General features: G+C 37.6%; 1 protein-coding gene across 3 annotated transcripts in view; it reads left to right on the top strand.

Annotated features, from left to right (window-relative positions):
* Nucleotides 1-17,629, top strand: part of RCAN1 (regulator of calcineurin 1) — a 42,572-nt gene continuing 24,943 nt past the window's right edge. For all 3 annotated transcript variants that reach the window (XM_074533737.1, XM_074533727.1, XM_074533726.1), the window contains exon 1: nt 1-292. In XM_074533737.1, coding sequence (XP_074389838.1) covers nt 23-292 — 270 coding nt within the window. In that variant the 5' untranslated portion in view covers nt 1-22. The remainder of the gene's footprint in view (nt 293-17,629) is intronic.

The following is a 17,629-nucleotide window of genomic DNA, read 5'->3' as shown; positions in this document are numbered from 1 at the left end:
GGACGGGGGCGAAGGAAACAAGATGGCGGGCGGGGGGTGGGAGAAGCCGCCTTCGCGACGTCGCTGCTGCCGCCTCCGCTCCCCTCCGGCCATGGAGGAGCCGCCGCTCCAGCAGCCGCTGCCGCCCGGGGAAGACGAGGAGGAAGGGGAGGAGGAGGAGGAGGAAGAGGAGGCGGACGCGGAGTGGAGCTTCGTTGACCGCGAGATGGAGGCGGTGGCGCTCCGCGATCTGCCCACCGCCACCATCGCCTGCAACCTGGACCCGCGCGTCTTCCAGGACGGCCCGTGCCGGGTGAGACGGGCCGGGAGCCGGGAGGGGGGCGCGGGCTGCGGGGCCGGGGCTGTGCGCTTCTCTGGGGGAGAGAAACCTCCGGGGAGCGGGGAATGAGGGGCGAGGCTTGGCTGCGTGTCCCGCCCGTCCCCTCGGTGCCGAGCCGGGCTGAGCTGAGCCCGCTCCGAGGGTGGAGCCAGGAGGGGCCGGGCTCGGCTCCGGGAGCGGAGGGAACGGGCTCGGGCTGGGCCAGGGCAGGCTCAGCTGGGACAGCAGCAGCAATTTGCCCATGGAAAGGGAGCTCAGGCCTTGGCAGGGGCTGCCCAGGGAGCTTTGCAGTGCCCGTCCCTGCAGGTGTGCCGTGGAGGTGGCACTGAGTGCTCTGGGCTGGGGACAAGGTGGGCACAGCTGGGACTCCGTGGTGCCCAAACCTCGGTGATACCCCGGGACTTTCGTCACCTACAGCTGTTCTACCTTCATTCCTTTGATTCCTTCAGGGTGAAACTGCGTGAAACAGAAATGAAATCAAATATCCCTGCACCCCCCTCGCCTGAGCTTTGTGCTTAAGGTTGTATTTGATGCACCCGATGTTGTGGTTTTATTCTTTTTTCCTTGTTTTTTGCCGTCAAACCCTTTCATACTGGAGGAGGTGCTTGGTTTTGAAACAGATTTGAGTTAAACATAATGGGCTTGAGAGATGGGGCAGTGGTGACAAATGAGAGATGGGGCAGTGGTGACAAATGAAAGATGGGGTAGTGGTCACTAATGAAAGGTGGGGCAGTGGTCACAAATGAATTTGAATCTCATCATCTCAGCACAAACTGTTTTCTTCACCATGCCCAGATCCTGCATAAATTACATTTCTAAGGTGAAGAGTGAGAGAACTGCCTTGAACTTGAATAAATATCTGTCAGCAGGTGGGAGGAAAGGTCTCCAAGTTTTAGAAATAACACAAAACTCAAAAGGAAGGCAGGTAGGGTCCTTGGAAGGTAGGTGCACACAGACTTTTGATAGATGAAAAATCAGTTTAGGTGTGTTTCAGCACTGAAATACATAATTCAGCTTCATTTTACCAAGTGACAGAGCTGGCAAGAGCTGATAACTCTTGAAAGCTGGAAATAAATGACATTTTTAGGAAGCCACATGAACTGGCCACAATTTAATTTATTTTGTTGCCCAGATATCAGGAAGGTGCAGAGAGGGAAACGAGGCCCTGAGGCTGAATCCCAGATTTTGGAGTTGTCATCTTGGTCAGGGGATGAAATTTTAGAAAATTCCTTTGGTTTGGTGCAAAATGTGCCCAGAAAATCCCAACTTGTGCAGCAGAGCTGTGGAATTTGGTGCTGATCAAGGGGTCCTCACGCAGTGTTTGGGAATATTCTGAATTTTGCTGTTTTTGGTTGGTTCCACTCTGTGAACACTCTGCTTTTCCCAGCAGGTGTAACACTCCTAAAACTCCTTTTCCCTGCACTTAAATGGGAATTTTTCTCTCCATTGAAATGGGAATTTTCTCTCCATTGAAATGGGAATTTTTTCTCTCCATTGAAATGGGAATTTTTTCTCTCCATTGAAATGGGAATTTTTTCTCTCCATTGAAATGGGAATTTTTCTCTCCATTGAAATGGGAATTTTTCTCTCAATTTAAATGGGAATTTTTCTCTCCATTTAAATGGGATTTTTTTATCTCCATTGAAATGGGATTTTCCCCCTCCCCTCAATAATCCTGGATTGCCCTATTTCAGGAGGGTTGATCCAATAAATGCTTTGTGAGCAGTCTCTTAAAACCTGCCCTTCCTGTTAATTTTGTTAAATGACAATTTATTCTCAGAAGAAATAAAAATTCTTCATGCCCAGTTTGTTAATACCAGCCCCAAAACCTTCCAGAGTAAAAAAATTCAATTTACCCAAGCACTTCCTATGGAGTTATCCAAATCACAGTTAGGAATTCCTTTAGATTCTGGATTTTTGCTTTTTCTTGAAGTACAGGAAATTACCACAGATCAAATATATATTTTTTGATATAATTTCTTCTGATCTTCACCTTGGCAAATGTGGAAAAATTGGGATTTTCTGAACTTGTTTTTCACTTTGGATCTGTAACTTCAGTGTTGACTGTAGGCTTGAGGGATTGCAATTCTTTTTTCACCCAGCACCCAAAATAACAGAAAAAAAAAATTAAAAAAAAATAACCACAAAATATAATACACCCAAAACCACCCAAAAATACCCCCAAAAATCAAAACAAATCCACAAAATTACCGCAAATATTACCCAAAAATACCACCCAGAAATACTCAAAAAACACCCAAAAAATGTAAAAAAAAATAAAATATCCCAAATATTACCCAGAAATACGGCCAAAATACTCCAAAATTCTCCCAAAAAATTGGGGAAAAATCTCAAAAAATGCCACCAAAATATTAAAAAAATATACCCCAAGAAATCCACCCAAATTACCCCAAAATAGGCCCCAAAAATTGAAAAAAAAAAATCCCAAAAAATACCCCAAAAATACCAGAAAATGCCCCAAAAATGACGTGAAAAATTGAAAAAATCCCAGAAAATGCTCCCCCAAAATAGACCCCTAAAATCACCCCAAAACCACTCAAAAATGACCCAGCACCCAGATGGGTTTTATTTTAAAAACTCTGTTCCTGGGTACTCATTTATTTCAGAAAATGGATCAGTAAATAATTGCTAATTAGGTTTTTGTGGTTTTCCATCCTTTTCATGTGATATTCCATTTTTTGGTGGAATTTGTGCTCTCAGATCCAAGCAGGTGAAACATTGCCCTGGCTCATCCCCAAGGATGTGTCAAAGTTTAATCTAGTTTAAATAAGGTTTCATAGATAATAATATATATATTTAAATATATATTACTTATAATATATATATTTATATATATTTATATATATTTTTATATATTTATATATATTTATATATATTATATATTATATATTTTATATATTATATATAATAATTATATTATTATATAGAATATATAATATATATTTATATATAATAAATATATATTATATTTAAATATATATTTTTATATATAAATATATATAAATATAATATATAAAACAAGAGAAAGGTTTTAAAACAGAAACTAATCCTTCTTCATAAGTAATATTGTGTAATTAAATAAAAAATCCACATTACAAACCACAAGTAGTTAGTAATCAAGTTAAAAGTAAAAATAATTTAAATATCTTTTCTTAATTAAACTATTTATCCTTAAAACCCTTATAAAAATACAACTCCATTTTTAATTTATGGAAATGAGATATTATAACACTCACAGTTTGGGAAACTGTAATAGAAATAAAAACTAATAAATAAAAAATCCCATCTCTCACATTTAGTCCCAACCTTAACCCAAAAACCCAAATCCAGTTTCCATTTCCCCTTGAAGTGTAATTTTTTAATTAAACAATTTATCCTAAAAACCTTTATAAAAATACAGCTCCATTTTTAATTTATGGAAATAAAATACTATAAAACTCACAGTTTCAAATAGAAATAATTATAATAACTGTGGTATAAATAAAAACTAATAAATAAAAAATCTCTCACATTGAATCCCAACCTTAACAAAAAAACCCAAATCCAGTTTGCATTTCCCCTTAGTATCATTTCTTAATTCAACAATTTATCCTTAAAACCCTTATAAAAAAAACCAAATTGCATTTGTAATTAATGAAAATAAAATACTATAAAACTAACGGTTTTATATATAAATAATTATAATGTAATAACTGTGATATAAATAAAAACCAATAAATAAAAAATCCCATCTCACACATTTAATGCCAACCTTAACCAAAAACCCCAAATCCAGTTTGCATTTCCCCTTCAAGTGTCATTTCTTAATGAAACAATTTATCCTTAAAATCTTTATTAAAAAAACCCTGCATTTGTAATTAATGAAAATAAAATACTGTAAAACTCACAGTTTCAAATAGAAATAATTATAATAACTGTGATATAAATGAAAACTAATAAATAAAAAATCTCTCACATTGAATCCCAGCCTTAACCAAAACCCCAAATCCAGTTTGCATTTCCCTTCACTGAGGGCCAAGAGCAGCACAAATTGTTGAGGAAATATTGAAAAAATATTGAGGATATATTGAAGAAATATTAAGGAAATGTTGAGGAAATATTGAAGAAATATAAAGGGAATATTGAAGAAATAATATGGAAATAATTGAAGAAATAATGTGGAAATACTGAAGAAATATTGAGGAAATGTTGAAGAAATATTAAAGAAATATTGAAGAACTATTGGAGAAATATTAAGGAAATGTTGAGGAAACGTTGAGGAAATATTGAGGAAATATTGAAGCAATATTAAGGAAATATTGAAGAAATAAAAAGGAAATATAGAGGAAATATTGAAGAAGTATTAAAGAAATATTGAAGAAATAATATGGAAATATTGTGGATATATGGAAATATTGAGGAAATAGTAAGGGAATATTAAGCAAATATTGAAGAAATATTGAAGAAATAATATAGAAATATTGAGGAAACATTGAGGAAATGTTGAGGAAATATTGAAGAAACATTAAGGAAATATTGAAGAGATATTGAAGAAATATTGAGGAAACACTGAAAAAATACTGACGAAATCTTGAGGAAATATTGAATAAATAATATGGAAATATTGAAGAAATATTGAGGAAATATTGAGGAAACATTGAATAATCTGAATTTCCTGCTCATCTCTTCCTGCCCTGGAATCCTTTTCCTTCCCCTTTCTGAAGCTCCTTGGATTGAAACCAAACCAGTTTCAAAGCAGATTTCAATAAAAATAAATAAAAAATAAAGTGATTTTTCATTTATTGATTTTTGTGAACACAGCCCTGATTTTGGCAAAGTTTCCCTCATGGGAATATCAAATGAATATAAATGAATATAAAATGAATTATTGGCACCTGCATCTATTTTGAAGCTTTTCATTCTTTCTCTGGCAAAAAAAAAATATAATAAATCTCAATTTTTGTGCTTTTTCTAGATTTGAATGCTTCTGGATTCCAAAATAAAATAAATCTCAATTTTTGTGCCTGTTTCTAGATTTGAATCCTTGTTTCCCAATAAAGCTCAGGGTTGAGAGTGTGATTTAAAATCCCCTCTCAATAATCTGAATTTGCTTTGAACCCAAAAACCATTCCAGAAAAATGAGAATTCTTCCACTGTGAGAAGTTTTTTAATAGAACTTGGACCTTCTATCTCCAAAATAATTATTTCTGTGTCAAAAATCCACTGCTTGAAATCCTCAAAATTTTTTGCAATTTTTTTTTTGGATATTTGGGAATATTTTGCCAATTTTTAGATCCAAAAATCAGAATTTCATTCAAATTTTTCCCCATTCCTGGGGTTTTTTTGGATGTTTTAACCCCTTTTTTTTTTTCTGTTTTTCTGTTCAATTTTTTACCATTTTTTGGCTGATCACTACTTCAAACAAACTTTTATAGGTAAAAATAAAAATGGAAATACATCATATTGATATCTAATATAATATTTAAATATTTAAGTATATAATATATAATATATTATATATTAAATTTAATAATATTTAAATATTTAAATTTAAATATATTTAAATAATATAATATTTAAATATTTGATAATATTTAAATATTTGAATAACTCTTGCTGCACAAGGTGGTTGTTGGGTGCCTCAAAAATACCAAAAATAGAAGAAAATATCGAATCTAGAAAAGCAGTGTTGGAAAATTGCCATGAATGGGTTTGAGGTTGGAGATTTAAATATTGGAGAGAAAAATATTGTTGGAAATATGAAAAAATAAAGGTTTTCCTGCTATCCAGAGCTCCAATCTGAGCTCAGAATGTGGAGGGAAAATCCCAAAATTCACAATTTCATTTTCCTGGAAAACCAAAGGGAAATTGAGGAAAATGTTGCTGAAATCCCTGGGAAGGCTGAGCTGGAGTAGAATTAAAAATGAAGCAGGGATTTATATTAAAAAAATGTATTTCTATTATTTATAATATAGAAATAATATCATTTATAAATTTTATAAAAATTAGAAATAATAATATTTATATATTATTATTATTTAGGGATTTATTTATTAAATTTATTAAAAATATTATTTAGTCATATTTATTTAAATAATAAAGATTCAATAATAATTTAGTGATAAGTTATTATGACACCACATAACTAACATTATATATTATTATAGAATATATTATATTATATATATAATTATATATATAATATATTATATATATAATTATGTATGATTATATAATATATTATGTATATGATATTATTATAGTAGTATAAGGATTTTAATAATTTAATCATAAATTTTAATAGTTTATTAAAATAAAATGTAATAAATCTTTTAATAAATATTTTTTAAAGCCTCCATGGATGCATAATAATAAATATGCATAATAATAAATAATTTTTTAAAGCCTCCTTGGGCTGCACCCAAGATGAACCAAAATGTTCCAAAATAAACCCAGGATAAACCAAAATGTCCCAAAGTGCACATCTGGGCATTTATTATTATCAGCAGTTGCTTTTAATTTTATTTTTTATTGATTATTATCAGCAGTCACTTTTAAATTTATTTTTTATTTGTTATTATCAGCAGTCACTTTTAAATTTATTTTTTATTTATTATTATCAGCAGTCACTGAGCTGTCCCATGCAGAGCAGGATTAAATAAAATCATTTTAGCACCAAAAGTTGAATTCTGTGACAGTTTATTGCACAGTTAATTCAGTGGTTTATTCAGGTTTTTTGATAAATTCATAAATAATATGGATTATTAATAAGTAATATTTGATGTTTTAACTGAAGGTCAGGACAACTAAAGATGAAAGAAATAATTAAAAAACAATGAAGCAAATTCATATATTGAATTGTGACAGAGTTTATAATTTTTAATTATTCTGGGCTGGTTTTTATTTGCTTTGGTTGGGTTTTACTTGACTTTGGTTAATTCTGGGGTTTGGTTAATTAATTCTGGAGTTTGGTTAATTCATTCTGGGGTTTGGTTAATTAATTCTGGGGTTTGGTTAATTCTGGGTTTGGTTAATTAATTCTGGAGTTTGGTTAATTCTGGGCTTTGGTTAATTCTAGAGTTTGATTAATTAATTCTGGGGTTTGGTTAATTAATTCTGGGCTTTGGTTAATTAATTCTGGGCTTTGGTTAATTCTGGGTTTGGTTAATTCTGCAGTTTGGTTAATTAATTCTGGAGTTTAATTAATTCTGGGGTTTGGTTAATTCTGGAGTTTGGTTAATTCTGGGTTTGGTTAATTCTGGAGTTTGGTTAATTAATTCTGGAGTTTGGTTAATTAATTCTGGGGTTTGGTTAATTAATTCTGGGTTTGGTTAATTCTGGGTTTGGTTAATTCGGGAATTTGGTGAATTCTGGGCTTTGGTTAATTCTGGGTTTGGTTAATTCTGGAGTTCAGTTAATTAATTCTGGGTTTGGTTAATTCTGGGTTTGGTTAATTCTGGAGTTTGGTTAATTAATTCTGGAGTTTGGTTAATTCTGGGTTTGGTTAATTCTGGAGTTCAGTTAATTAATTCTGGGTTTGGTTAATTCTGGAGTTTGGTTAATTAATTCTGGGGTTTGGTTAATTAATTCTGGGCTTTGGTTAATTCTGGGTTTGGTTAATTCGGGAATTTGGTGAATTCGGGAATTTGGTGAATTCTGGGCTTTGGTTAATTCTGGGTTTGGTTAATTCTGGGTTTGGTTAATTAATTCTGGGCTTTGGTTAATTCTGGGCTTTGGTTAATTCTGGAGTTCGGTTAATTAATTCTGGAGTTCAGTTAATTAATTCTGGGTTTGGTTAATTCTGGAGTTTGGTTAATTCTGGGTTTGGTTAATTAATTCTGGAGTTTGGTTAATTCTGGGTTTGGTTAATTAATTCTGGGTTTGGTTAATTCTGGGCTTTATTTGTGATTTATTTATTTCTTTATTTATTCAGCACTTTCTCAGTGGCCATTTGGGTTTTTTCATTGGGGTTTTATCTCTTGCTCACCAGCTGCTCTTTTTTCCCTCATAAAATACAGAAATATTCTGGCAATAATTGAAATATGGGCTGTGCTCAGTGAAACTGAACTTGGGACAGAGCTCTAAAATAGAATTTAATTTTTTTTTGTGGGTGTGATGCATAATTAAAGTGTGGAAATCATTGTCCCAAAATGCTTGGGGTGCTGATATTGAACATGGGATGGTTAATGGGGTCTGTGGGGTTTCATTGTCCCATTTTTCCCACTGTGGAAAAAAAAAAAAAGATGAAATAAGAATTAAAATGTCCATTACAATGGAATTAAAACATCAGAACTGAAATTTCCGTTATTGTGGAAAAAGAATATGAAATAAGAACTAAAATTTCCAGTATTATGGGCATAGGAAATAAGAATTAAAATGTCCATTGCTATGGAAGTAGAAAATAATAATTAAAATGTTCATTACTGTGGAAAAAGAAGATGAAATAAGAATTAAAATGTCCATTACTATGGACATAGAAAATAAGAGTTAAAATGTCCCTTGCTGTGGAAATAGAAAATAAGAAGTAAAATTTCTATTATTGTGGAAATAGAAGATGAAATAAGAATTAAAATATTCATTATTATGGACACAGAAAATAAGAATTAAAATTTGTTACTGTGGAAAAAGAAGATGAAATAATAATTAACATTTCCATTATTAAGGACACAGAAAATAAGAATTAAAATGTCCATTGCTGTGGAAAAAGAAGATGAAATAAGAATTAAAATGTCCATTGCTATGGAAGTAGAAAATAATAATTAAAATGTTCATTACTGTGGAAAAAAAAAGATGAAATAAGAATTAAAATGTCCAATACTGTGGAAATAGAAAATAAGAACTAAAATTTCCATTACTGTGGAAAAAGAAGATGAAATAAGAATTAAAATTCCCATTATTATGGACACAGAAAATAAGAATGAAAATGTCCATTGCTGTGGAAAAAGAAAATCAGAACTAAAATTTCTGTTACTGTGGAAAAAGGTGATGAAATAAGAATTAAAATGTCCAATACTATGGAAATAGGAAGTAAGAACTAAAATGTCAAATAATGTGGAAATAGAAAATAAGAAGTAAAATGTCCATAGCTGTGGAAAAATAAGATGAAATAAGAATTAAAACGTCCAAAACTATGGACATAGAAAATAAGAACTAAAATGTCCATTTCTTGCAGGTTGTGATATTTAATAAATATCTGAAATAAATAAATTTCTGAAGCAGAATTTTAGGAGGGGGAATCAGTGGGAATTCCTGAGGTGTTTTTGCCCCACCTGAGGCATTTTTGCCCCACCTGAGGTGTTTTTACCCCCCCTGAGGTGTTTTTGCCCCACCTCAGGTGTTTTGCCCATCCCTGAGGTGTTTTTGCCCATCCCTGAGGTGTTTTTGCCCCGCCTGGGGTGGTTTTGCCCATCCCTGAGGTGTTTTTCCCCCGCCTGGGGTGGTTTTGCCCATCCCTGAGGTGTTTTTGCCCCACCTGAGGTATTTTTGCCCATCCCTGAGGTGTTTTTGCCCCCCCCCGAGGTGTTTTTGCCCCACCTGAGGTGTTTTGCCCATCCCTGAGGTGTTTTTGCCCCACCTGAGGTGGTTTTGCCCATCCCTGAGGTGGTTTTGCCCCACCTGAGGTGTTTTTGCCCCCCCTGAGGTGTTTTTGCCCCACCTCAGGTGTTTTGCCCATCCCTGAGGTGTTTTTGCCCCACCTGGGGTGGTTTTGCCCATCCCTGAGGTGTTTTTGCCCCCCCTGAGGTGTCTTTGCCCCACCTGAGGTGTTTTTGCCCATTCCTGGGGTATTTTTGCCCATTCCTGTGCAGATTCCGTGGCCCTTGGTGCCATCCAGCTGGCACCAGCCTTGCCTGGCTCATGGAAACTGTGATGAAATTTGAATTTCTGGGGCTCCAGGATGAGGCAGCTGCAGTGGAAAGAACGAGCAGCTCCTGCCTGGGGTTGGAACCACAGCAAAATCCGCTCAGGGCAGGTGAGATCAGCGGGGACTCTCCAAAACCACCACAGAAAAATTCCCACATCCCCCTGGATGAGAGGGAGGCTTACAATCTGTGTAGAGTACAAATAAACCAAATTTTGGGAGTTTTGGCAGGGATTTATCCCAACCCCAAAGCTCAGAGTCCTGAATCTGTTCCTTCCTCAGCTGGCAAAGTGCAATTCTGTGCTTCCCACTGCTCTGCAGGGATGTTTTATTTCTTTTATCTGCAGGGATATTTGTTTTATCTATTTTACCTGCAGGGATGTTTGGTTTATCTGTTTTATCTGCAGGGATATTTGGTTTATCTCCCCTGCTGGGAAAAAGGCATTTCCAGACATTTCTCTGCCTGAATTTGGTAGCAGATGCAGAACTCTTTTGACCTTCAGCAAGTGGGAGTTCCTAACTCAAAAATCACTGCCTGGAATATTGAGAAATTTAATTTCTCAATAATAATAATAATATTTATTAATAAATAAAATAAATATTTAAATATTTATTTTAAATAATAATAATATATAACTATATAATTATATATATATATATTAAATATAATAGATATATAATATAATAATAATATATATAATGTATAATATAATACATAATATAATAATATATAATAATAAATAATAATATATAATAATATATAATTATTATATAATATATATATTATAGATGTAATACATATATATTATATATGTTATATATTATATATAATATATAAATTATATATTAATAATATATATAATATATGTAATATTTAAATAAATAAAATAATATTTATTTTTTATTAAAATAAATTATTTATTATAATTATAAATTATATTTTTATAATATAATTATAAATTATATTATTTATTATAATTATAAATTATTTATTAAAACAATATTTATTATTTATTAAATATAATATTTAAATAAATAATAAATAAAATAAGTATTTTCAGACATTTATTTTCTAACGCTGACTTTTTTTGCCCCTTTAATCAAAGCAGGTGGGTTGTTGCCATCTGAATAAATCAAGAAATAAAATGCACCCTCAGAGCTCTGTTGTTCTACACCTGAACAGCTTTAAATGCCAGTGTGCTGCTGATGTGGCACTAATTAATGCCTAAGATAATTACATTAACCTCACCAAAAATGCAGCAGATTTGGGATAAATTCCAGGCTCTTCTGTGCCTCCTTTTATTATCTTTTATTATTTTATCAGAGGTTTGGAATTAGATGAGCTTTTAAGTCTCTTCCAACCAAACCGTTCCATGATTTTTAGTAGTGCTTTTGAAACCCTTTTGAAAATTCCAGGTGCGCTTGTTTTGTTCTTTGAAACGCAGAAACTTCTTGTAATTGCTTTGAGTTTTTCCCTCCCCTCCCAGAACATTCTTAGAAAATATTTTGGAAGTTTCTCTTCCATTCTTCCTTGTGTGAGTGCAGTGGAAAATGTCATTCTGTAAAGATCACAGAGACAGCAGCCTTCTCTGCCCAGCTCCTGTGTTCAAGCTGAATTTTTGATTTCCTTTTGTTTTTCCCTTAGTCACAGGGGATGTGTCAGAGGATTAACACAGAATTTCTGCTTGCCTGGGGTGATATCTTTAATATTGGAGTGAAACAAATCCTGCTGTCATGTTAGAAGGAGCTGGGAATTAAAACAACCCCAGGCACACCTGCTGTTTCCATCCTTAGCTTTGCTCTCCCTCAAGTCGTGGTTTTGGCATAACACAGCTGCATTTTTCATGATAATCAATTGTTAATACAGAAATCTTTTTCATCCTGCTCCAATGGGATTATGTCACATCTTCACTCAGTGGGACAGCTGGAAAAACACCATAAAAATTTAGGAAAACACTTCAGGTACAGCTGCCTTACCTGTTAGAATTTTTTATTTAATTTTTTTTTACTTTTCAGAAATGACAGTTAAACAAAAAAAGCAAAAAAAAAAAAATCCTAAACCTCTGACCCCAGAGATGATACAGACCTGAAGGTGTGTGGGAAGCACAAAATGGCTGCAAAATGTTTGTTAATCAGAGTGAATTAACGAACCAGGGTAAATAATGAGCAGCTGAATCATTCCTAGGCACTGCTGGGAATCCCTTCCAGGAGATCTGGAACAGCTGAGTGAGGTTTTTATTTTTATTGAATGGAATCAGAATGGTTTGGGATAGAGGAGCTCAGGGATGCCCTCATTGCCACCTCCCACCGTCCCCATATCCCTCCTTGGGATCCAGGACAGCCCCAGCTGCTCTGGGAATCCCATCCCAAAAATTCCCAAATTCCCAAAATCCCATCCCTGCCTGCCATTTGAGGCCATTCCGTGTCCTGTCCCTCCAGCCCTGGTGACACAGTGGATTTGGGTTAAATTAAAATTATTCCAGTGACTGTCCCTGGTAGGTTCTGTGGAGTTGTCAGTGCTGGAATAAAGATAAATAAAGAGAAATAAAGATAAATAAAGAGAAATAAAGAGAAATAAAGAGAAATAAGGAGTGCAATCCAGCCCCACTGAGCTGTGGAATTCAGGGCCATGAGGAGGAACTGGGACCTGGTTTGCTGCTATTTAGGGACCACTTTGGGCTGGGAAAGCAATGCTGGTTTTGGGAGGTGTTCATTTCTCACTGTGCATCAGCTCCCACAGTTATTTGTGGTAAATCCATCTTTCCCATGCCTTGGTGAGGAATGATGCTGGGAAAGGTAAAATGTAAAAAACTCCTGAAGAAATAAATGTAACAAATGCTTGGTTCTGGGAGGAGCAGGTGGAATGACAGGAATGAGGTGGGGATCGCTCAGTAAATTGAAAATTCCAGTTAAATCCTCCTTCTGTGTCACCCTGTCCTGGGCTAAGCCTGGCTTAAAGTGCCCCAGTTCAGTGTTTGGTGCTGGTTTGGTTTAATCACCATGATATTTATCCTTAAAATCTGCCCAAGGATAACTCAGCCCAAAGGAAAGGATCCTGTGAGGGAGAGGAGAACAAAAGCCAGCGTGACAGACCAGGAGGGTTTGGGGAAAAGAGCTGCATCCAAAAATTAAACACAGTCACCATGAGCAAAAAATGCTGCAAGATTTTCGTGTGCCAGCCTGAAAGTGAAGAATCTTTATTTTTTAAAATAGATTGGATGTGGGACGCAAATTCACTAATGAGCAGAGAGCTCTGACTGTATTTATTTCATGTATTTGGAAATTATTGTTTAATCTCTCTCCCCCCTAATTATTTGAGTCTCCCTTTGTTGCTGCCTGTCCTGCTTAGGCTTTGCCTTGCAAATGCTGATTTGGACTCTGTAATTTGGCATTTCAGCCCTGCTGGGACGTTGGGGTTGCAGAAAGTGGAACTGGAAATGCAGTTTCAGCTCTTTCCTTGCTCTGCTGGGCAGGTTGGAAATGCCAGCTGGGATTTTCTGAGCTGGCTTCAGACACTGTCAAGGTAGGGGCTGTTGGATCAGATCACTTTGAGGAGTGATTGGTTTGTGGTGCTTAAAATCTGAAATAGAGTTGGTGCAAGTGTGCCTGCTACAAGGGGCTCTCAGCCATGGCCAGGCTGTGCTGTGGAGAACACTTGGGCACATGAAAACACTGCGAGTTTAAAGAGGAGTATTTAAAGAGGAGTATTTAAAGAGGAGTATGTAATCAGAACCCAGCTCAGCTGGAAAGAATGGTAAAGCTCAGCTGCTCAGAGGGGCACAGTGGTGCTGGCAGTGTTTGCTGAGGGCTGAGCACTCAGCACAGCTTTTCCTGTTCCTGCCATTGCTGTTGCAGGAGTTAATGAGGTTCCTCAGAAACACCCTGGAGAGGGGCACCAGCTGCAAACACAGCAGGAACAGCTCAGGGCTGAGCCCTCCTGGCACCTTTGGGCCCTTTCTGCCTCCATGGGGGGAAAGGAGCAGGGGGAGCTTCCAGACCAGGGCTGGGGGCTGAGAAAAGCCATGAACAGAAATGCTGGAACAGTCTGGGCAGGAAAGGCTGGCACAGCTGGCATTGCTCACCTGCACAGGAGAAGCTTTGGGCTGAGCTCAGGGCGGCCTTGCAGGGCCTGGAGGAGCCCCAGGAAAGCTGGAGAGAGACAATTGCCAGGGGATGCAGGGACAGCACACAGGGAATGGCCTCACACTGAGAAATTACAGGTTTAGATCAGATATTAGGAACAATTTCCTCTCTAACAGGGTGGGAAGGACTGGCATGGAATTCCATCCCTGCATCCCTGGCAGTGCCCAAGGCCAGGCTGGACACTGGGGACAGTGGGAGGTGGCCCTGCCATGACAGGGGTGGAAGAAGATGATCTTTAATGTCCCTTCCAACCCAAATCAGTTTGGGATCCTTTGAAACCTTAGGAATCCCCTCCATGTGTGTTATCACCCTCAGATTTATTATTTGACCTTCACTTGGGACATTTTACAACACTGGAAATGGGTTTTGGTATTAGAAGGAATGACAGAACCATGGAATGGTTTGGGACGGAAGGGACCTCAGAGCCTCCCAGTGCCACCCCTGCCATGGCAAGGACACCTCCCACTGTCCCAGTGCCCAGCCTGACCTTGGGCACTGCCAGGGGTGCAGGGGCAGCCCCAGCTGCTGTGGGCACTGAGAGCAGGATCTGTTCAGTGTGGAATTGCAGCAGCCCAGGTATAAGAGAGTGGAAAATGTCCCAGGGAGCTTTGGTGTCCCCACCTGGGATCTGCACGGGGATCAAAGGTCCCTCCCATTCCCTGTGGAGAAGGGAGGGGATGAGGGCTGGGAGCTGCTTTGAAGGTTCATTGGAGCAGCTCCCTCCAGGCTCAGAGGTCTGGGCTGCTCTCACTGCTCTGCCTTGGCTTTCAGTGACACCTCAGGGATTTTGGGAACCACTCAGCCATGGAGTCTCAGGGAACTTGTAATTATTGCCCAGTCCCTCTAGGGAACACAGCTCTTTGTAGTGTTGTGGCTTCCAAGAATAGAACAAAACTGAGCAGGTGATACAAGTGCTCAGTGAGGCTCTTTCTACATTTCCTTTCAATAAAACCATAAAAAAGGCACCTGGTTTTAGGCTTCTAAGGCTGGAGTTCCAAGAAACCAGGATATGCAGGGAATAGGGTGAAAGATATGCATAAGTTTTGTTTTCTTCTGATATTTAGGGGAAAAAGAATTCAATCAGAGTCGATAGAATGAAGTTATTAAAGCTGCTGTTTGTCTCTAAAGAGAGGGAGGCACAGAGATTCCTGGTCAGAAGGCAGCTCAGGAGAACAGCCTGCTTTCCATACCTTGCAGACTGTGAGAAATGTTTTCCAGGAAAGCTGAGGCAGCCATGAATCACCTCTGGAAAAGGCAGTGGAAGGAATTAGACACAGACAGGCTGCAGTGGGCACCCTGTGCTGTCAGAAATGGGGCAGCTTTCCCTCATCCTGCACACGCCATGGGACACCCCTGTGCAAAGCTCTCCGGAAAAGAGCAAGTGAAAAAATTGCTGCTCGTTGCTAAAAATGCTGATTTTGAGATAAATAGAACATTTCATACCAGCCAGAAGGGCTTTTCTCTGAATTTCCCTTTTCTCGCTGAATTTTCCTGCTGGCATCATCAAGGGAGCTGGGGAGGAACTGGCAGTGAATGTTGTCCTCACAGGCAGTAAATTGGCCAAATATTTCTTTTCTGGCTGATGTTTAATTAATTATTTCATGTTATCAATGTAATTATCTCCAGTTTGTGCTTTGCCCCTGCAAATCCCTGGCAGTGTGAGAACCTCCATGGTTTTCCCACTCCTTCCCATGGTTTTAACATCATCTCTGTTCATTATTCTGCTGTTACAGGGCTGAAAGAAACCAGAAATTCCACCAAAAATGTGAGGAGGGTGAGGGATTGCAGCTTTCAGCGTGCTTGGAGTGAATCCTGGGGGAGTTTTTGGCAGTGGGCTGTGGATCCAGATGTGTGGGGCAGCTCCTGGGCTTTGGAAGAAGGAGCTGCTTTGTCTGTCAGAGATGTGAAGCTGAATATTGAATTCCTGCCAAATGCCATTTTCTGCAGCTCCTGCTCCTTTGCCAAGAGCTGTCTCTGCCAAAGGTGATGCAGGCAGGATTTTTAGGAAGCTGCAGAGGAAGTTGGGTTGTGTTTGGGTTTTTTGGTTTGTTGTGGGTTGGCTTTGGTGGTGGTGGTTTCTGTTCCTGTCTGTGGGAGCAGCTCATGCATGGAGATATTCTGGATGAAAGCAGCCAGGCCAGGGGGGAATAAGTTGAATTTTTGTTATTAATAAATGAAAGCTGCTGCCTGTGTTTGGTGTTGAGCTGTTGTGAGCTGCCCTGCTCAGCTGCAGAGGAAAGGAATGGTGCTCAAACACCTGGAATTTCCTGGGAAAGTGGGTGAGGCCTCACTTCCAGGTAAATCCACCTGAAGCCATTTTTGACCACCTTTTTAAAGCCATTTTTACAGTTCAGAAATTCAGGATTCCTCAGAGCTGAGGTGACCCTCTCACTGCACCCTTCCATCCACTGGAAATTTTATTTTTCCACAATTTGTGTCCCTTTGCAATGCCACAGAGAGCCATTTGGAATCCTTCCTGTCACTTTTGGTGTTTGGTTATTAAAACCCAAACCTGCAGCCTCTGCCAAATACACTTTTCATTTCTGCCTTGTCCTTTAACCCTTTTTTCCTGGTGGAGATTTTCTAAGGGGCTCCAGACATTGCAATTTTTGGCTGCTCTCTGATGATTTGGGGAAATGTCTCTCAGGATGACTTGGAGAAAGCCCTTGAAGGGACATTTTCCTTCCCTTTCAGTGGATTAGGGATAAATGAGCATCATCATTCCTCAGCTCACATTCCTTTCTTCCAAAATATCAATTTTTGAACAAAGCAGAGAGATTTCTGGATTTTCCTTAGAGGGTTTTATTCTTCTCTCGGCTGGTTTGGTTGGAAATCATGGATGGCACAGGTGTTGGAATGTTTTTCCAAATGGAATGATTTTATTTTTAGATGAATAGAAAAATAATTGCCATGAAATACTGTCTGAAAATGTTTATTCCTTTTGAGTACCCAAAATGCGGGCAAAATCATCATTAATTCACTCTGGATCATTTGAGTGTATTCCCAGCAGCAGTGGAAACACGTTGGAAAAATCCTTTACATTTTGGAATGTATTTCCCACATTCAGAAGCTTTCTAAATGAGGCTGGTGGTTACTCAGCTCCTCTGTAGTGGAATTTCCAAGTGCCCACTCAGTGAACAGGAATTCAGTGTTTCATGCTTGGAAATGGAAGTGTAAATGATGGATTTTTCCAAGCATGGAAGAAGCACACTGCAGGTATTTATTTCTCAGTTGGGTGGCTGGAAAACTGCAGCCCATGGAATCTGTAAATGGCCCTTGTGTGACAGAGCACAACCCTGGAGATTTGA

Source organism: Zonotrichia albicollis, chromosome 2 (genome assembly GCF_047830755.1).
Source record: "Zonotrichia albicollis isolate bZonAlb1 chromosome 2, bZonAlb1.hap1, whole genome shotgun sequence".
NCBI classification, from domain to species: Eukaryota; Metazoa; Chordata; class Aves; order Passeriformes; family Passerellidae; genus Zonotrichia; species Zonotrichia albicollis.
This window is presented reverse-complemented; position numbering and strand designations above follow the sequence as displayed.